Raw genomic sequence first — 18,475 nt, 5'->3', positions numbered from 1 at the left:
TATATGGAGAGTGTGAGTCATGTTCATGCAGTTCTAACTCTTGGAGCTCACCTCTGCCTTGTCCAGGTTAGGGCTCTATAAGGAGCTCTGCACGCATTTATTTCTGCACTGAATGTTCCACAACACCTTCAGCTTCAGTATGGGAAAAATCCTTCTCCAAAGTCATTTCAGCAAAAAATTAAATATAATGTGTGAAACAGTTGCAGCATATGTCTAGAACTCTGAAATTTTTTTTTTGCTGAGTTTATTGTGTTTCTGGAACTATGTACATTAACGGCAGATGAAGCAAATGTTGATGAGATATGAATTTTTATTTTACGAAATAGAAAAAGAATGACTGTTAGGAACTATGTTTAGAGATCATTGGTTTTTTCGTATTTATACACTGATATGTAGAAACCATTTATGCTTTCCTAGGTGCATTCTTTAGTCTCCTTATTTCTCTTTTGATTCAGTTTTTACATCTACTGGTTCAAAGATTTGGGGAGGGTGAGGTGGGGTTTCAGGCAAGTCTTTGTGTGCCTGTTTTCCCAGGAGTTTCGGTATACAGACCCTAAAGAATCATCTTGGGTTTATAGATCAGAAAGTAACAATTGCTCCATTGATTTTCAAAAGGCATGGAATTCTGTAGGCAGAACCCCATCAGGCTGTGCCCATAAAGGAACCAGCAGCTTTTCACTAGTGTACTTGTTAAAGATTACCAGCCTTGATAGTACTAAATTTCAAAAGCTGGCAAAGTTAAGAAAAGAATAAGCAAAAGTAGCAACAATAGCCCAGTGATTGTGGCTTGCTATTGTTTGGGCTTTTTGGAAACCAGGCATCAAAGGAAATTTTTTTCTGAAGGAATGGTTTGAGATATAGTACAGCTAAATTTTTTTGTGTGTTGTGTTTAAGTTTCAAGTTACAGAAACAATCACAGATTAATTCCTAGCAAGCAGTGTGACATTGGAGCTGTCCCCTTGAAAAGCATCGGGGTTCGCATCCAAGTCTATACTGAAAAATACTATTAATCTTAAAATTACATGCTCTTGTTCCATTTTTTCCCTTTCCCTCTTCCCAAGTGACATTACTTACCTGTTTGCTGAAAAAGTTGCTGTGGCTCTAAGATCTTAAAGGAGAACAAGGGATGAGATTTTTTTAAGAGGAGGCTTTCATACAAGGTAGCCTGCTGGTTCTGCTCCCTATGGATTCCATGAAAGTCTTTTCCTATGATTCCTGATTCCTATTCCCTCCCACCTACCATAAAAGATGTAAATAAATAAATCATTCATTATTATTCTCTGTCCCCCTCTCTCTCTTTCTCTGTCTCTCTTCATACCAGACAATGAATCCTCCTCTTCCACCGCCCCCCTTACTGGCCTCCACACCTCCCGGCGCTGCTACCGCTGTTGCTGCTGCTGCTGCTGCTGCTGCTGTGGGAATGGGACCGAGGCCCACAGCGGGACCCTCTGACCAGATTGCACATTTACGGCCCCAGACTCGCCCCAGTGTGTAAGTGAGGGTGTCATTTATTACTGCTTTAAAGTTCATTTCAGACTAAGCCCAATCAGCAAAGGTAGACAAACACCTTTCTGATAGGAGCTGGTGACAGGCTTATGGCTCACCAAAGTGGTTTGCATTCTGCAAACTTACACCCATTCATGCATATAATTAGGAAACTGCTGAAACAAAATGGGTCCAACACATGAGCTCGCTAGGCAGCCATCCTGCTGAGTGAGGGCCTTTTACAGTTTAGGGAAACACAGTGTTTGCGTCTTCATAATACTGTATGTACATGGAGCCATCTTTTTGTATGATTTCTTTTTGAGCTTTTTGTCTCCAATTTCATTCCTTGCAATAAGACACCAAGGAACAGGAAGATATTCCACACAGATCAGATCTAGAGGGAGTGTGCCTGTGAAAAGCTGGAAGTCCCCAGAAATAAGTATCCAGAAAAGTCTTATTGTCTTGTTCAGTGCTTACCAATGGCAGAATACAGCTAGATTTTTGTGCTCCTACATTGTGTGATTTTATATGTGGAACACATTAGAGCCCTGGTTTAAAAAAAAAAAAAGAACAAAAACTGTTGATTAGTGTTGCCTGCCTGGTTTCCATATGTTGGTGGCATAGTCACCTTGCATTGTGGGGTGGTTTTGTACTCTCTATGATCTGGGCTTTTTTTCCTTTTGACTTTCTCAAATTCAGCATTTTTTCTGGCTGGGCATACAAAAGCAGGTGCAACCCGAGCCTCTAGGTTCAGCTTGTGTGTGGAAGGCAGCATGTTGTGCCTCCCAGTGGGATTTCGTGCCATATGTCCTCATTTGGGGCTACTTCCCATGTCTAACAAGTGCCATTTGAAAAGCTCAAGTTTCCCATTGGGTCCCTAATCCCCAGCAGCAGGTTAGGCACTTTGGGAAGCTGCATAATTCTTTCACACCCCACGAATACCATTTGGTGGGATAGTCACCTTCACACTGGGAGAACCAGGTTGGCAGTTCTTAATCAGGAAGGCCCCTGTCTTTTAAATGTAGGCTGCAAAATCTTTTTCAGTGGAAGATTACCAATGCTACTTACAGGTTTAAAGGATTCTATTTTCTGTTTACACATGTATGGAATATTCAAGACTTTGTACCAAGGAAGAATTTTTATGCATCCTGGGGTTTATCTGTTACTCAGCCTGGAATCACATACTCTTTTCTATTCTAGGTATGTTGCTATATATCCATACACTCCCCGGAAAGAGGATGAGCTGGAGCTGAGGAAAGGGGAAATGTTTTTAGTGTTTGAGCGTTGCCAGGACGGCTGGTTCAAAGGGACATCAATGCATACCAGCAAGATAGGGGTTTTCCCTGGCAATTATGTGGCACCAGTCACAAGGTATGGTTTTGAATAAATGGTTTATTAAGTTCTAAACAGAGAAACTTTGTTCACACTATAATTGCCTGTTATGTAGCCAACATTTTAAAAATTCATATCTATAATTGCAAAATCCCTTCTAACTCTAAAATTCTTAGCTTACTTTTTACATGGGTATAAGTGAAATTGTAGGTTTCCATCAATATATGTACTGAGTTTTAAGTTACTTGCTTGAAGTTACGTGTGAGAAGATCCAACTATACCATTTTCAACATTTTTCTGCTTAAAAAAATATCATGTTTAGTAGAAACAAAAGCTACATTCTTAACATGTTTACATAACATTTACTATATGCCAAGCAGGCAGATTTCAAAATGCATATGACACATAGTAACTCTTGAGTCCTTAAGCAATTTGTTGGCATAGTTGCTATTATTATCCCCACTTAACAGGTGAGAAAACGGAGGCATTGAGAGATTAAATGACTTGTCTGAGATCGCACCGTGAGGTGCTTAAACCTAGGTGTTTGGCTCTGTATTTATTCCAGTAACTTGGTGATTTCCTTGCAATTTTGGCAATTAATTTCTATGAAACAATCAGAAATAAAATCCCTTAAATATGACCTTGATCCTTCAGTTAAAAGTGATTTTCCTCCTCAAGGGAATCTGACAATGTCTAAACACAATTTTGATTGTGTTTTTGTTGGCATATGGTGTATAGAAGCCAAGGATGCTGCTAAATGTCCTACAGTACACAGCACGGCCTCCTACCAAAAGGAATTGACTGACCCAAAATGTCCCTGAGGTTGAAAAACCATGTTACAGGATAATAGGAGCTTTAAGTATACAAGATTTTCTTTCCTTCCTCCCTACCCCAAATTTATTTAAAGATAGTCCACCTTCTTGTCACTGAGGAAAGTAGCCTTGGAAACTGAATGGAAAGACCTATAATGGCATTGCAGGAGCCCCAGTTTTAGCTACTGAGCTTTTAATAAATGGTCCAGGTTTAGCTGTGTTAAATCTTTCCTCAAAACCCTGATTTAAAATAAATGGCTTAATGAACTGACATGTTTGTCAGCTGTTGGCCTTGATTTATAGGTTGGCCAGCAGCCTAATCAAATGAAAATCACTATTGTTGCAGATGGTGACAGAATGTTAGCTTCAATTTGACTTGCAGATTTTTAGTCAATATAAACCTTCTTTTCTGTATATGTTAAAATCTACATTCAGGATCCAGAAAATGGCAGATAGACCTTCCCTAGTGAGAAAAAAAAAAAAAACAAAAAACAAACAAAAACCAGCACAACAACTGAGGGAAATAAAACAAACCAAACCACAACAAAGACTAAGTCAATGAAGGAAAGCATTTTCATAACCTTAAAAACAAATTATTAAAAGTTTCTGGAAAGATGCTTTCTTACAATAAATTCTGTTATTTATCATAGTAAATAATAAGGTTGTTTGAGTTAATGAAGTATTCTATGTAGTAGAAAGTTACTATATATAGAATTGTTTATGGGAATTTAGAATATTAAAAAAAATACATGACATAAAACTACATTGAACCTAATTTAATTTAATTCAACCTATAAATGTTTTAGAGCTGTCTATTTCTCTGTAACTGGAAGAATGTAAAAGAACCATTTCATGGGGGTCCTGCTTTCAAGGAACTTTTACTGAATCAGGAGTATTTAATAAAGAATTTACATGGTAAAAATAACACATTTTGTCATCAAGGGACCATAGAAGGAAGAAATTCACATGAAACAATAGACTCATAAGGTCTTAAGCTCTAAGCCTTAGGCAAGGCTTCTTGAAAGCAAGAGGTTTTTGCTGGACCTTATACCATACATGAGAATTAGATAGGTCAAGAGAAGCTAGAGAGAATATTCCAAGAGTGCGTGCATATGTGTATTTGCACATGCATGCATGCGCACAGGCCCTTGTGTGGTGCTGAACTGGAGGCAAGCGGGGAGAAGGGCAAAAAAAAAATATGAGCAGAGCTATGAGAAAGGAGTGAAACTGCTAACATTACTAGCAGCAGTAACAAACAGATCAACTTCTTTGATGGCTGAGGCAGAAGAATCCAGGACCTTCAAGGGAGTGGAGGTGTTGAGCCTTGATATGGAAAGCTGAACCTGGTAAATGCATATTCTTGAGCGGAATATGACATGTAATTTTCTGTGACTCACAGAATATTTCCAGACCTTCATCTCCTTCAGGACCATTTTTACTTTGAATTTGTGATTCTTATATTTGGTAAAAATAATTTCATTCATTCTTTAAAATGTTCTATTAAAGCCCAGAGTAATTTTTCTTGCCTTTAATTGTTCTCTCCTCCGTTTTGCTGATGGATTGGGCTTTCTGTTTGTTTCTGTCTTGACAGGACCGTGACAAATGCTTCCCAAGCTAAAGTCCCTATGTCTACTGCTGGTCAGACAAGTCGAGGGGTGACTATAGTCAGTCCTTCCACTGCAGGTGGGCCTACCCAGAAGCTCCAGGGAAATGGTATGGCCGGGAGTCCCAGTGTTGTCCCCACAGCCGTGGTGTCAGCAGCTCACATCCAGACAAGTCCTCAGGCTAAGGTCTTTTTGCACATGACTGGGCAGATGACAGTCAACCAGGCCCGCAGTGCTGTGAGGACAGGTAAGGAGGAGACCAGAAAATACCAGGAAAAGGTTTGCTTGCCTAATACCAGCTCTTCCGCAGATGTCATGGTACAGTAATGAAGAACATTAGGAAATAAGGCAGGCACAGTCTAGTCAGTGGTACTCCACATCTGCTTATTTCGGCTAAGCCTGCCCCACACATCAAGCCTGATCTACAGATTGAAAGTCTGAAAGAAATTAGGCTGATCCTAAGAATGTCAGTAGGACTTGAAAATAAGACTTCTGCAGTCAAGACCATAGGAGCTCAGGTCTCAGTGCCATTAGCCATGTGACAACATTGTATTTAGCTAGCCAGTGTGCTGATTATTTCTGATGAACTTAATCTCAAGTCTGTTTTAGACCCAGTGGGATCTTAAATAACTTTCTTCTTTCTATAGCATTGAAAACCTACCCAAGAGTCTTGGGTAACAGTGGTGAGGTAAATTTGTCAATTCTATCATAAAAACCAAAAGATGGAAAAATGGTTGATAAGAAAAGGGAAATATTATATTGATTGATTGATTGAAAGGAGAATCATTTTGAAAAGTCCTGGGGGCCAACCTAATCTGACACTCTAGAGTACAATCAAAGACAGATTGTGTCCATAAATCTGCAGAAAGACCTCTCTAACTGAACAGCCTGAGTTTCCAAGCTCTCTACAGACTAAAGAACTAATCTGGAAGGAAATACAGTGTCTAGGGACCCAGCTAAAATTAAGTGCTTTTAAACCAGCATACATCCATTATTTATTGTAAAAATGCAATGTAGCCTTTCATTATGGTCTGATGTAGTGAAGTGACTCATGTTTTGGTGAGTAGCATTTGTTAGAAAGTCCAATTTTGCTGTTTTCTCTCCTGTCATCTACTAGTTGCAGCACATAACCAAGAACGCCCTACAGCAGCAGTGACACCCATCCAAGTACAGAACACCGCCTGCCTGGGTGCTGCATCTGTGGGCCTGCCCCATCATCCTTTGGCCTCCCCACAACTTCCATCTCCAATGGGAGGCCCTGCCACCCACGTGGCTGCTATAAACATGGGTCGAGTCAGTGCCCCCCTGGCATGTGCTGCGGCTGCTTCACTGACCTCTGCAAACATCACCACTGCCTCTCTGGAGAGTGAGCCTGGTGGCCGGGCGGTGACCATTCTTCCTGGACTCCCCACCTCTCCTGACAGTGCTTCATTGGCCTGTGGGAACAGTTCAGCAACAAAGCCAGACAAGGATAATAAAGTAAGATCAATGTCCTATTCCTCTGCTTATGTTGTGTCCCATCCTTTCTAACTAATGAAAGGACTCATTGTTGAGCAGACCTTCAAGTGCTTACCATGTGTGAGTCACCATGCCAGGTGCTCGATTCATGATTCTCTGCACTGAAACACCCACTACTTGCCAGGCCTTGTATTGTACGTTTAGGAGACCACAGTGAATAAGGCTTAGTCACTTCTTGTGCAGCTTACATCTCATGGATGAATTTCCTTTACTCTTTAGTTACTCATTCTTTCATCATTGTGCTGTCCTTAATTCTTCCTATTCAGCCAGTTCTATAAAAAAATTTTAATATACTAAAGGGTTGAAATTGTTGATCAAAAGTGTTGATTGTGGGTTTGTTTTTTCTACAGTGTATTGATTTTAATCAGCATGGATAGTTTTCCTCTTAACTTGAAATATGGGTGAAAAATTATTTTCTAAATTCATAGATCTTTTTAAAAAAATCTCTCATTTGGGGCTGAATTTCCAAGAAAAAATTAGTGGAAACTGTGTTTGAAAGACTAACCTATGGTTGGGTTTGGAGATAGGTGGTTGGAGGCAAGGGAAATTGATGGTGAGTAATTGTGAACAGAAGTTGAAGAGTGACAGTAAAGTCTGGGTAATTGTATTACAGTCAAATGAAGTAGCAGCCTGAGGAAAATCCTGTATTTTCCTCAGTATTTTGTGCATTCTCTCCTAACGTTCTAGTCCAATTCTGGGAAGCTCTAGGGTAGTCATAAACTCATAGCCACCTGGTTCAGTGGTAATGTATGTCACTCTATTTAAATGGTTACATAAGCCTGTAAATAGGGGTTTATAAGGAAATAAACTTTACAGCCTACTAAAAAGTTAATATTTAATTGTTGGGTTAACCTTAGCATTTTTTGAAAAAGATTGGTATCTGTTCAGTGTTTATAATTAACTACATTAAACTTGTACTCAAGCTGACATGTTCATCTTTGTCCATATCTTTAAAGATTGTTTTGTAGCTCAGAATTTAAGGTTTCAGGACAGTGAGTCATTGAGAACAGGGACTCTGCAGTTCCTTCCCTCCCAGGAAAGAATTCATTGAATCACAGACTTGAAAGGGACCTGTGCCAGGAGAATAATGGCTCTCCAAAGATGTCTCCATTCCTGAGCCCTGAAAGGAGAATAGGTTTCCTTCCATGGCAAAAGGTATTTTATAAAGGTCTTGAGATGAAGGGATAGTTTTACATTATCTGTGTGGGCCTCATATAATCACATGGATCTTCCTGAAAGGGAGGTAGGAGGATGGGTCCACAGGAGATGTGACGTCAGAAGCAGAGATCAGAGTGATTCAAGGAAGGAGCCACAAGCCAGGAAATGCAAGCAGCTGCTTCTAGCATCTGGAAAAGACAAAGAAACAAATTCTTCCCTAGGGCTTCTGTAAGGGATGTAGCCCAGCTTTCCTAATTTGAGGACATGATTTTTTTTTTTTTTTAAGATTTTATTTATTTATTTGACAGAGAGAGATCACAAGTAGGCAGAGAGGCAGGCAGAGAGAGAGAGAGGAGGAAGCAGGCTCCCTGCTGAGCAGAGAGCCTGATGCGGGACCCAATCCCAGGACCCTGAGATCATGACCCGAGCTGAAGGCAGCAGCTTAACCCACTGAGCCACCCAGGCGCCCCTAGGACATGATTTTTACCACAAAATTTGTGGTAATTTGTTACAGCAGCAACTAATACAGGACCTAACAGGTTATCCTGTTGAGTTCCCATCCTTGGCAGATAGCCACTGGCCTGTGTTTGGACACCCTCATTGACCATCAGTGCCCTAGCTCCAGAGTACCCCATGCCATTTTCTTTATTTTGAGGGGCTACATAAAAATTGTTGATCTTTCTATATGATACCTTGACTTATTTCAGAGTTATCTTCTTTTTTAAGGCTATATTCCTGAAGTTTTTGTCACCTCTACTTTTGTCACAGGTTACAAATTTTCCTTCCTAAATCTCCTATGCCTCATTGAGTGTTCTGGATCTACCAGGGAGACTTCATTTAATACACTGTTCCAGAATTTTCCAGACAGTCCGCAAAGTGCGATATTGTCTACTTTTTGAAAGTTAGGATTACACATTCCCTTCTTGCCCTGCTGAGTTGACCTGATTTCAGGTTTACCAGGATTAGTCAAAGATTATTTTGTTGCATTTTAGCCCTTAATTTTCTCTCTGTGCTGGGGTGAATTCATCCTGGCAAGGAATTATTGGATCTCTAAATCCCAATCTCTTCACCCATTTCCCTCTTATCAAGGTTTGTTCTTTCTTTCTAGTCTGAAAATTATCCTCCCCTTTCTTTCTGTGTTCTGAGAACCACCATCCATCTCAAACAGCAGGTCTGTATCTTTCCTGTTCTTGTTTCAAACATTACTTTAAGGCTGTCCCCCCACCCCTTTATTTCAAGTTTAAGCTGTTATGGGCCACAGTATGTTCTTTCTTATGGACCCTTGATCTTTTTGTGCCGAGTCCTTTAAAAATTTGAGCCCATTAGGGCGCTCTCTGGGGGATCACATTAGTGCCTTTAGATGCCTCCTCATTTTCATCTGCAGATAATTTGCAGCTGTATGGTTAGAATTTCATTCTGGAGAGCCTTCCCATTCCTCTTGAAGTCTCTTTTCTTTTGAGTTTCAGGTCATGCATATATTTTCTTTGACTTTTAAAATCAGTTCTTTTAAACTTCAGAGTTCAAATCTGACTATAGCCAACTTCTCTTTGGGTGCTTACTTCGAAGTTTTCAATATTTCTGCTTCACGGACCGAACCTTTCCACCTCCTGCTGGTCCCCACCATTTCCCCAGCTGATCAGAATTAGATCCAAAGTGAGATTAAATGATTAACAATTCAAGGAAAAAGTACATCAGAGATTCTAATTGTATAGAGACCTAGTTTTAGTTGAGACTTCCAGCAGGTATCTAGGTATTTGACAGTCCCCTTGTTATCTCTATCTGATTTCATCATTTTGTGATCAGCATCATCCATTTACTTAAATTCTTTAGAAGTGTGTGGTGTGTCTCCCAAATGATAGCTTGTCAATTGCCCTGTCCTTTTCTCTCTACATAAATTGTCTGTGGTGAGCTACCACTGGTATTCCATGGAGATCTATAACTTTTTGATGTGCACACAGGACTACTGTGGCTCCTTGCCTAACTAAGCTATTCCTTTTGAACAATATTTTATTTGGAAGTTCTACCTCAAATGTGTTTCTGTCCTTGATTTAAAAAAAAAAAAAAAAAAAAGTGGTTTTGTCCTGTAGCTAATTTGTCTGGTAACTGCGTTCTGTGGTTTGGTTCTGTGGTTTGATAAATAAGCATCTGAAACTCTACAAGATATTTCCAAACATTATCTGTTATTTCTTATTTGAAATCCTGGACGTTTCTGCCATTGTTATTCTTCTTTCTATGGGATCCCTCATATCTTCTACAGTTATCAGTTTAACAGCTCTATCTGGACATTTTTCTAACTGCATATTCAGTTTGAAGCCCTCATTATTTAATCAGCTAGTCTCCAGATGAATTTCCAAATCCTTAGGAGATACTCCTGTGTGTGTGCCTGTGTTTTATTGTGTTTTCTTATTATAAAAATTTTTAAATATACATATTTATTTAGAAGTGAGAGAAAAATCTAAATATTCAAATTGAAAACCTAAATATGATCCAAGATTTCAAAGACAGCCATTAATACTATAGTGTATATATACTTTTTTCCCCTCATATACCAAAATACAGTAAATATTTTTGGTATGTTATGCTTTTTTTTTTTTTTTAATCCAGAAAATAAAATCTTTTTTCCCCACACCAATTATGTAATTGACTGTTCTTATATTTTCTAAGTTCCATTAGAAGACAAATTGATACATATTAAAAATTCCAAGAGTTTGAGTAAAACGTATTCAAGTCAGGCAGTGCCAAACTGGAGTGCTTAGGAGCACTCTACCAACAGGAGGCAGGGGCAAGAATTATGTAGAGGACACATTAAAGCAGAACAGAGACATTATTTGATTGGCTAGAGTTTAAGTGGCTGCCTTATTTGGGAAAGCCCAGGTGGCTGTTTGTGATTGGTTATCCTTAGGTTTTGATTTCTTAACCTGGAAGTGTTTACAAGTTTAGGTTTTGGTTTTGCTAACGGAAGCTGCTAGGACATTAAAATCACCTCAGTCTTAATAGCCTCTAATCAAATCTCTAATGGTATAATTAATTTAACAGTTTGAACCCTCTGCTTCGTGGGTAGTCGGCATCAGCTGATGATGATAACACATCCCTTAGAAGTCATTAAAGCAAGCTGTATTTAATGTGCTTAATCATTTTAGATGAACCAAGTTATCTTTCTTCTTAATCATTTTAGAGACTGTTCCCTGAGTGCCATTCAGTTAACTGAATTTTTCTGAGTGCCCAGAACTGAGCTTTTAAGAAACATCTGTAGCCATGGCTTGCTGAGATTGTAATTTATCACTGGACTTGATGTTCTCAGTGGATCTGTCGGGGTCCAGGGATTAGAGTGTTCTTTCTTACATCATGGCAGGAAGAGCTGGAAGTTGTGGCTGACTGCCGCCCTTAGAAGTGTAGACATTATTCTTTCTCAGCTCATTTGTTGGCCCTCTAGACCTCAGGCTCCCTTAAGGAAGTGGCAGCAGCTTTGGCTGGCAGATGTTTGGTCAGCTCACTTCATTGGCCACTGTATAAAAGGAAATCTTTATCTCCACGGGATTTAGGAATTGCAAAATGTCCTCTCTTACTCCCTTAGCTCTGGGACTAGCTCAGTCTTTTCCCTTCCTCCTAGCCGTCTCCTCTTTCAGTCTTGGCCTCTCAGCCTCAGAAGGTACAGCTCTGCACTAGGCACCGGGTGGATGAAATACAGGCACTCAGGCAGGTAGTCCAAGTGTGTAGTGTCATTTAGTGGAATGTATTGATAGCCCCTTGGAAAATGAGAAGTTATAGGAATGAAGCAAAAGCCAGAATAGTGAGTTAAGGCCAGGCCCTGAAGAAAAATGTGGAAGAATCTTCCTCAGGCTGGGATGGGGAGAAGGGGAATTGGGATCAGATGATTGGTTCTGCTCATCTGCAGCCTGAGTTGAGCTATACAGAAATGAATTCAGTGCTCCTCACCATGCTTCCCTGTCTACTGTTTCTAACCCAAGGGTTAGTTTGTACTGTGAACAGTATTTGGTAAATGGAGCCTGCAGTTTCCTGGGATGCATTTTCCCTGGAATGCTTTTTCATCATCTGGTTAAATCATCACTTTAGTTTGTTCTTTTTTTCTGCCATTCTGTCTCTAATGGAACTGTGTTATTATGGCTTCAGACCCTTTTCCCCAAGGGATTTTTACTGAGTATGAACTAATAATCTCAAGAAAAACTCCTCAGTGTTCTGTCTTTTGGTAGGCACCTCAGAATTCTACTTCCCTTTTAGTGGACCTTAATGGTTCCAGTTTGAGTTTGCCTATAGAGTTTTCTAATGAATTTTTTATGAAATGTTTTATTTTCAAGCAATGTTTCCATTTAGAGGTCTTTATCATGTCATTGACACCTTAGTAAAATGATGTAAAATGATTATTTTCTATGCTTCGTTATCAGAAGGAACGTTGACGCAGGTTTTGGAAAGGAAGAAAAGTTAGCTCTAGATCTGGTTTTCCTAGCAGAGCAAAGAACCAAAGTGTCAAAGAGATAAAGATTCAAGAGATGGTTTTTGTAGCATAGGATTGCTGGGGGGAAAATTCTTTTCTACATTTGCTTGCAAAGAGACTTAAAAATGTTTTTGATTATATATACTTTTGATTATATATACTGAAGCTTTATATAAAATCTTGTGGCGTTTTGGCTTTCTAATCCAAGAGATTCTTGCATAATCGAAATGGTTTGACTTCTGTCATTATTGGCTTACTAAATTTCCTCAAGGTGGTGACACGCGAGAATTGCTTTAGTCCTTAACCCTGATCAAGACCTCACTACCTATAATGATAAGAATCAGGTCTGTGGGGACACCTGGCTGGCTTAGTTGGTTAAGTGTCTGCCTTCGGCTCAGCCCCACACTGGGCTCCCTACTTCGCAGGGACCCTGCTTCTCCCTCTGCCTGCCACTCCCCTTCCTTGTGCATGCTTTCTCTCTCTCTCTGACAAATGAATAAATAAAATCTTAAAAAAAAAAAAAAGCTGAAAAAAGTAGAATCAAGTATTTGGATGGAGAGTAAAATGCTGTAATGTTTAATTCAGCATGTAAGAATTAGAGGTAAGATAGTCATTTAAGAAATTAAATCGATAATCACAAATTTCCATTTTGTCCTAAACTGTCCAGTTCTGCCTTCACCAAGCCTGAGATGTATCTTGGTGAGTTTTTCTTTTACTTCTTTTTTGTCTGCTTAGTCCACCTCAGTAGAAGATAGTGATGAACATTGGAGGATCCAAAACAAGCAAAAACAGGCAGGCAGAAGGGAAAAGAAAGAGAGGCAAAAGATTGGGTTAGTATCATACAGAATTTGGGAGCTAGATCACAAATAACCAGATATCCTCAGAAATAAATTTTAATTCAGAAGATCAAACCAGGGGCGCCTGACTGCTTCAGTGGGTAGAGCATGCTACTGTTGATCTTGGCATTGTGAATGTTGGGTGTAGAGATACTTAAAAATCTTAAAAAAAAAAAAATCATCAAACCCAAAAGTAAAAACTGTAACACCCTATCACAATTACAATAACAACAGTACTGTCCGTCTCTAATTAATGTACTTTTTTTTTTTCCTAGAAAGAAAAAAAGGGTTTGTTGAAGTTGCTTTCCGGCGCTTCTACCAAACGGAAGCCTCGAGCATCTCCTCCAGCCTCCCCCACCCTGGAAGTGGAGCTTGGTGGCTGCGAGTTGCCTCTGCAGGGAGCGGTGGGTCCTGAGCTGCCGCTAGGGGGCGCCCACGGCAGGGCCGGCTCCTGCCCCACAGACGGGGAAGGCCCAGCTGCCCTTGTGGCCCAGGATGCTCTTCATCGGAAGACAAGCTCTCTGGACTCTGCTGTTCCCATCGCTCCACCGCCTCGTCAGCCATGTTCTTCCCTGGGCCCTGTTATGAATGAGTCTAGGCCTCTGGTTTGTGAGAGGTGAGTTCACTGTTGTTTCCGGAGAAAATGTAGAAATGCCTAGCAAACGTTATGCTGGAGTACTTACTTTGACGTTAGGATACTTTTCCACAACCCCCGAATTTTTTTTAACTGAATTTATAGTAACAGTCAAGCTCTGGCTGTCTTTTACTATTCGCTGTGTTTCTTCTATGGGTTAGGCCTCCAACCCTCTTTGTGTTTATTTTCTCCAGACAACCACTTCAGAATTGTATCCAGATGAAACTTGTTAACCCCTGGAATTTGGTTCGCATCTTCCTTCTTGCCACTCTTCCATCGCCAGCAACTGCTCCCTCTGTTTATCCTTTGCCTTTTTTATTAAACGTTGACATCATTATCTGCTAGTTGTCTAGGAGATTCTGCCAACTAAGAGAATTCTCTTTTTATTCTTCCTGAGCTAGGAGAGTGTGGCTCGGTTCTCATTGACATGAACCCCTCTTGGCACAGTGACTTGGTTTGGTTCTGCTTGGAACTAGGAGCCCTGTCTTAGTGATCTCACCTTCAGTAATGATTACAGATGGGAACAGATCTTTTTTGTACAACCAGTGGAGTTCTAGGAGTTACACTGGCAAAAACTATGTATGAATTAAGACAAATATCTGCTAGGGTTACATGAATTTAAAAAGCACTCTTGGTGGGCCAGGAAAGCATGAAGTACACTAAAAATAGAGGACAGTTTATACATAATGCATCAATAAATAAACATTTATTTTTAAAAGTGCCATCTGTTTTATTATTTCTGTAAGCTTTATTCCCTTTGTACCTCCATTTTATAAATAACACAAATTTCTAATTTGTGAAGGTTTTGCATTTTGGGTAGCATTTTCAGTTACTGATTTGGAGTCTTGACTATAAATGTTAAACTTCAAAAAGACTTAACTTCACCTCAGATCTGTATTTCAGATGGACATTTGTGCCCAACAAAATATGAGGCCTTCATTTGTATAATTTCGGGGGCATACCTTTTTACCAAAAAATAAACCCAAACAAAAAAACTTCAAACAACCTATATGCAGTAAGTACAAAGTACACAGTTTATTTATTTTCACAGTGAAACTAGTGAGGTGAAATAATTTTCTGTAGTTCTAATCCTTATAAAAACCTGTTGTGATATGAGACATTACCTTAAAAAGGGTTCGTCCTCCACAAATAAAATCATTCTGTCTTTCCCCTCATCTGTTGTACTCCTAGTAAAGCTTTGAAATTTGGTCCTGGATTCACTTAATCCTTTATTCTGAGAGTCAGCCTTTTTTTCCTGCAGTATTACTCCGCTTTCCAGGGATAGAGCCTTTTGTCCCTGGAGTTAGTTCAGGGACTTGTTTACTTTCTTTTGGTCACAAAGGCTCCTTCTTTCCTTCCCACCCCCAGACATTGATCTGCAGTTTTTCCCTCATGCCCTGAGTCTCTCTCCTCTTTTCCCTGTCATTTGTGGTGTTTGTGTGACTGTTCTGAGTGATAGTTCATTTTGCCCAGCCTCTCCCTAGGCACTGGGTCTGGCACTGCTGCCGCCCTCCCCCATTATGCATTCCTTTTCACTTGCCAGATGTCCTCAGTCTCTGTGGCTTCTGCATTCCAGCCCTTTCCTCTTAGAGGAGCTCATTTCATACAGTAGGCTCCTGCTGTTCAGTGCATCTGAAAAGGAGAAATTGCTAATATAGGCAGGTGTTGGTGGTTCAGGAAGCAAGGGGATGCACATAGATAGGGAACATGGAGAATTTAAGGACGGAACAGATGGGCATGGGCACTCTGGAATTCTCTGACAGGTTTTTCATATAACCATTTCAATTTTTACAAGTGGAAAAGGGGTCTTTGGAGAAGATTTTTGCTCAAGTTCATATTTTTACAATCCATATGTTCAGTGGAATATTAAATATAATAGCTAGCCTAACTTTTCACAGCCCCTTTGCCTTCATACAATGATGGTGATAGTATTTATTTAACTTGTATTCTTAGGTCTGCCTGACTATAAAAACAATAGGGGAAATGTGTGGAAACAAGTAGTGTAGGAAAACAACTTCTGATCCACTGGGAATGAAATTTTTTGGTTAGTAGAAAGCTACCAAGTATATCATTTAGGGATTATCTGTTTTGATATTTCAACATTTTTAACACAATAAAAAGTACTTCTTGCTAAAAATGAAGGGAAGAATAACTTTCACATCAGTATGATTCAGAGTATTTCAGGATCTTAGATTCCTTGATTCACAATGTAAATAGCAGCAGCTCCTGCTCTGGCAAAGTACAGAAGCCTGGGGCTCTTCTGGTGGAATTTTTACTGATAAAATTTTGTAGAAGTAGTTCTGATTGCATAGTATTGGTACAGTATGAGATAGGATTCCTGCACAGATTATAATGAGAGCAAGCATAAAATTTCCCCTCAAATCATGACTCTGTCCCATAAATCTAAAGTAAAAGAATGTGAGTAGGGCAGCCAGTGCCTTCAGTGGAAAGAAGCATTCACGTGACATAAAGACTTAAGCAGTTTCACAGTAAGAAAGGATGAATCTTGAGGTGTATTGATGGGTCTTGGTGTTAGCTGAGACAGTTCTCTGAGGAACAAAAGGATCCTTTTGTGTTTGTTAGAGAGGCTGAGGAAAACAAACAAGCAATGCTCCATCCTGGAGGCAGAAAATGTCTAACTGATTATAGCAGAAATAATAGAATAAATATCTTGGGCTCTATTTTAGGTAATGGAGAAAAATCATTAGGAAATTGCAAAGAGAAAATAGAAATAAAATATTTCAGAAAGGATGACAGTAGAAGAAAGTATATATGACGGGCTTTTCTTTTTTCCCCCTCTTCTGAAAAAGAATAGATAAGGGCTTAAGGAGACACAGTGTATCATCTCTGTGTGTAGTTTGAAGATTAAGAATTAAACTGATAACCACATACCTATAAACCCATGTCCTAAACTGGAAAAGAACCTATGATCTTTGATCAGGGATTAAACTAGAACACTGGGAAACACAAATTGGATAGAGACAGATTTACAGAAAGTCAGTTGGGTTTAACCAGCATGATTAATTTGAGGTAGTGACAATGAACCCACTGGGTGAAGCAATGGATATAATTTACTTGGACTTCAGGCAGAGCTACAAAGTGAACTAGTGAACTAGTATGGTTTTGCCAGTGAAATACTTAATTGGGTATTAGATTGCTGTAGCAACTGGCAGAAAGCAGTGCAGGTTATTTACCCAGACCAGGGTGATGGACAGGGTGCCTTCCAGAGCCACAAGGGGTCCGATTTGGGCTGTACCAGGAGAGATTAGAAACACCAAAAAAAAATGTATGAATTGGAGAGAGTGCAAGAGAGGCCAGAAAAATAAAGGACATCAATAATTTATACAAATAAAAGATTGAAGGTGCTCATTTAGGTGGAAGACTGAACATCATAGCCCAAGTCAGGAAGATTGGCAGTGGGGTATCAGTGAAGCTTCTTTGTATAGCAAGCCTCTGTTTCTTGAATTCCACCATGGTAACTGTCACAAAAACTGACACCAAGAAGCAGAGGCCCATTCAGTGCCAAGGCTGTGAGCCATGCTGTATACCTCCCACTGCTTCCCAGGTGCTCTGTTCGAAGACATACTTTACAACAACCAAGGGACCACTCAGCTTTTGACATTTTTTCATTTTTCTTTATTTCCCCTAATCTTTACATTATTTTTTTATTCACTCACTTACTCATTTATCCTATTTTTAAATTATAGTAAAATATACATAAAGTTTACCATTTTTTAAGGTAAAAATCAGTGACGTTAAGTACATTCATATTGTTGAATAAGCATCAACACTATACATTTGTAAAACTTTGTTATTCCAAACTGAAACTCTGCACCCATTAAACAGTAAGCCCCCATTCCCTCCTCGGCAATCCTTGACAACCACCACTCTACTTTGCTGTCTCTATGAGTTTGACCATTCTGGGTACCTCAGACATGGAACTGTATGATATTTGTCCTGTTGTGTATGGCTTATTTCACTTAGTATAATGTTCTCAGGGTCCTTCCATGTTTTAGCATTTGTCAAATTACATTCCTTTCTAGGGAACTTTGCACCTCTTAAAAAACAGTTTTACTATATGTTGTGCCTTTTGTTTTGTCACTCAACATGCTTATTAAGAATTATCACAAGGGACACCTAGATAGCTCAGTAGTTAAAGTGTCTGACTCTTGATTTTGGCTCAGGTCACAATCTTGTGAGTCATGAGATCAAGCCCTGCATTGGGCTCCGTGCTGAGCATGGAGTGCTTAAGATTCTCTTTCTCCCTCTCCTTCTGCACCTCTCCCCCACTTATATTCTCTCTCTCTAAGAAAAAAGGGGGGAGGAATTATCATGAACTATGCTAAGTGATATGAGGCATTTAAAGTGAATTTACCATTCTGTCACCCCTCAAGCAGCTTGTGGTCTGGGAAAATAAATTAGGGATACAGATGGTAACACTGCAATGTACATTGTGCTGAGTGCCATAAGAAATGTACATGAGGCCTCTGGGATCTCATTGAGCATGAATTTACTTCCAGCCATGGGGCTAGAGAAGATTTTGCAGGGGCAAATTGGAACCGGGCTGTGGGAGGCTCATCAGGTGTGGATGGGCAGAGGCATCCTCACAGGGGACTCCCAACAGAAGGAACCACATGGGCCAA

The 18,475-nt window shown here is 39.7% G+C and overlaps 1 protein-coding gene across 2 annotated transcripts in view; it reads left to right on the top strand.

Moving 5' to 3' along the window:
• The window catches only part of SH3RF1 (SH3 domain containing ring finger 1), a 181,174-nt gene that overhangs the window by 155,994 nt on the left and 6,705 nt on the right, over positions 1 to 18,475 (top strand). For both annotated transcript variants that reach the window (XM_082727279.1, XM_082727278.1), the window contains exons 7-11: positions 1,322 to 1,491; positions 2,686 to 2,856; positions 5,221 to 5,480; positions 6,351 to 6,712; positions 13,474 to 13,814. In XM_082727279.1, coding sequence (XP_082583405.1) covers positions 1,322 to 1,491; positions 2,686 to 2,856; positions 5,221 to 5,480; positions 6,351 to 6,712; positions 13,474 to 13,814 — 1,304 coding nt within the window. The remainder of the gene's footprint in view (positions 1 to 1,321; positions 1,492 to 2,685; positions 2,857 to 5,220; positions 5,481 to 6,350; positions 6,713 to 13,473; positions 13,815 to 18,475) is intronic.

The sequence above is a fragment of the Mustela nivalis genome (genome assembly GCF_964662115.1).
Source record: "Mustela nivalis genome assembly, chromosome: 4".
Lineage (NCBI taxonomy): Eukaryota > Metazoa > Chordata > Mammalia > Carnivora > Mustelidae > Mustela > Mustela nivalis.
The sequence above is the reverse complement of the archived record's forward strand: the minus strand, read 5'-3'. Positions and strand labels throughout refer to the sequence as shown.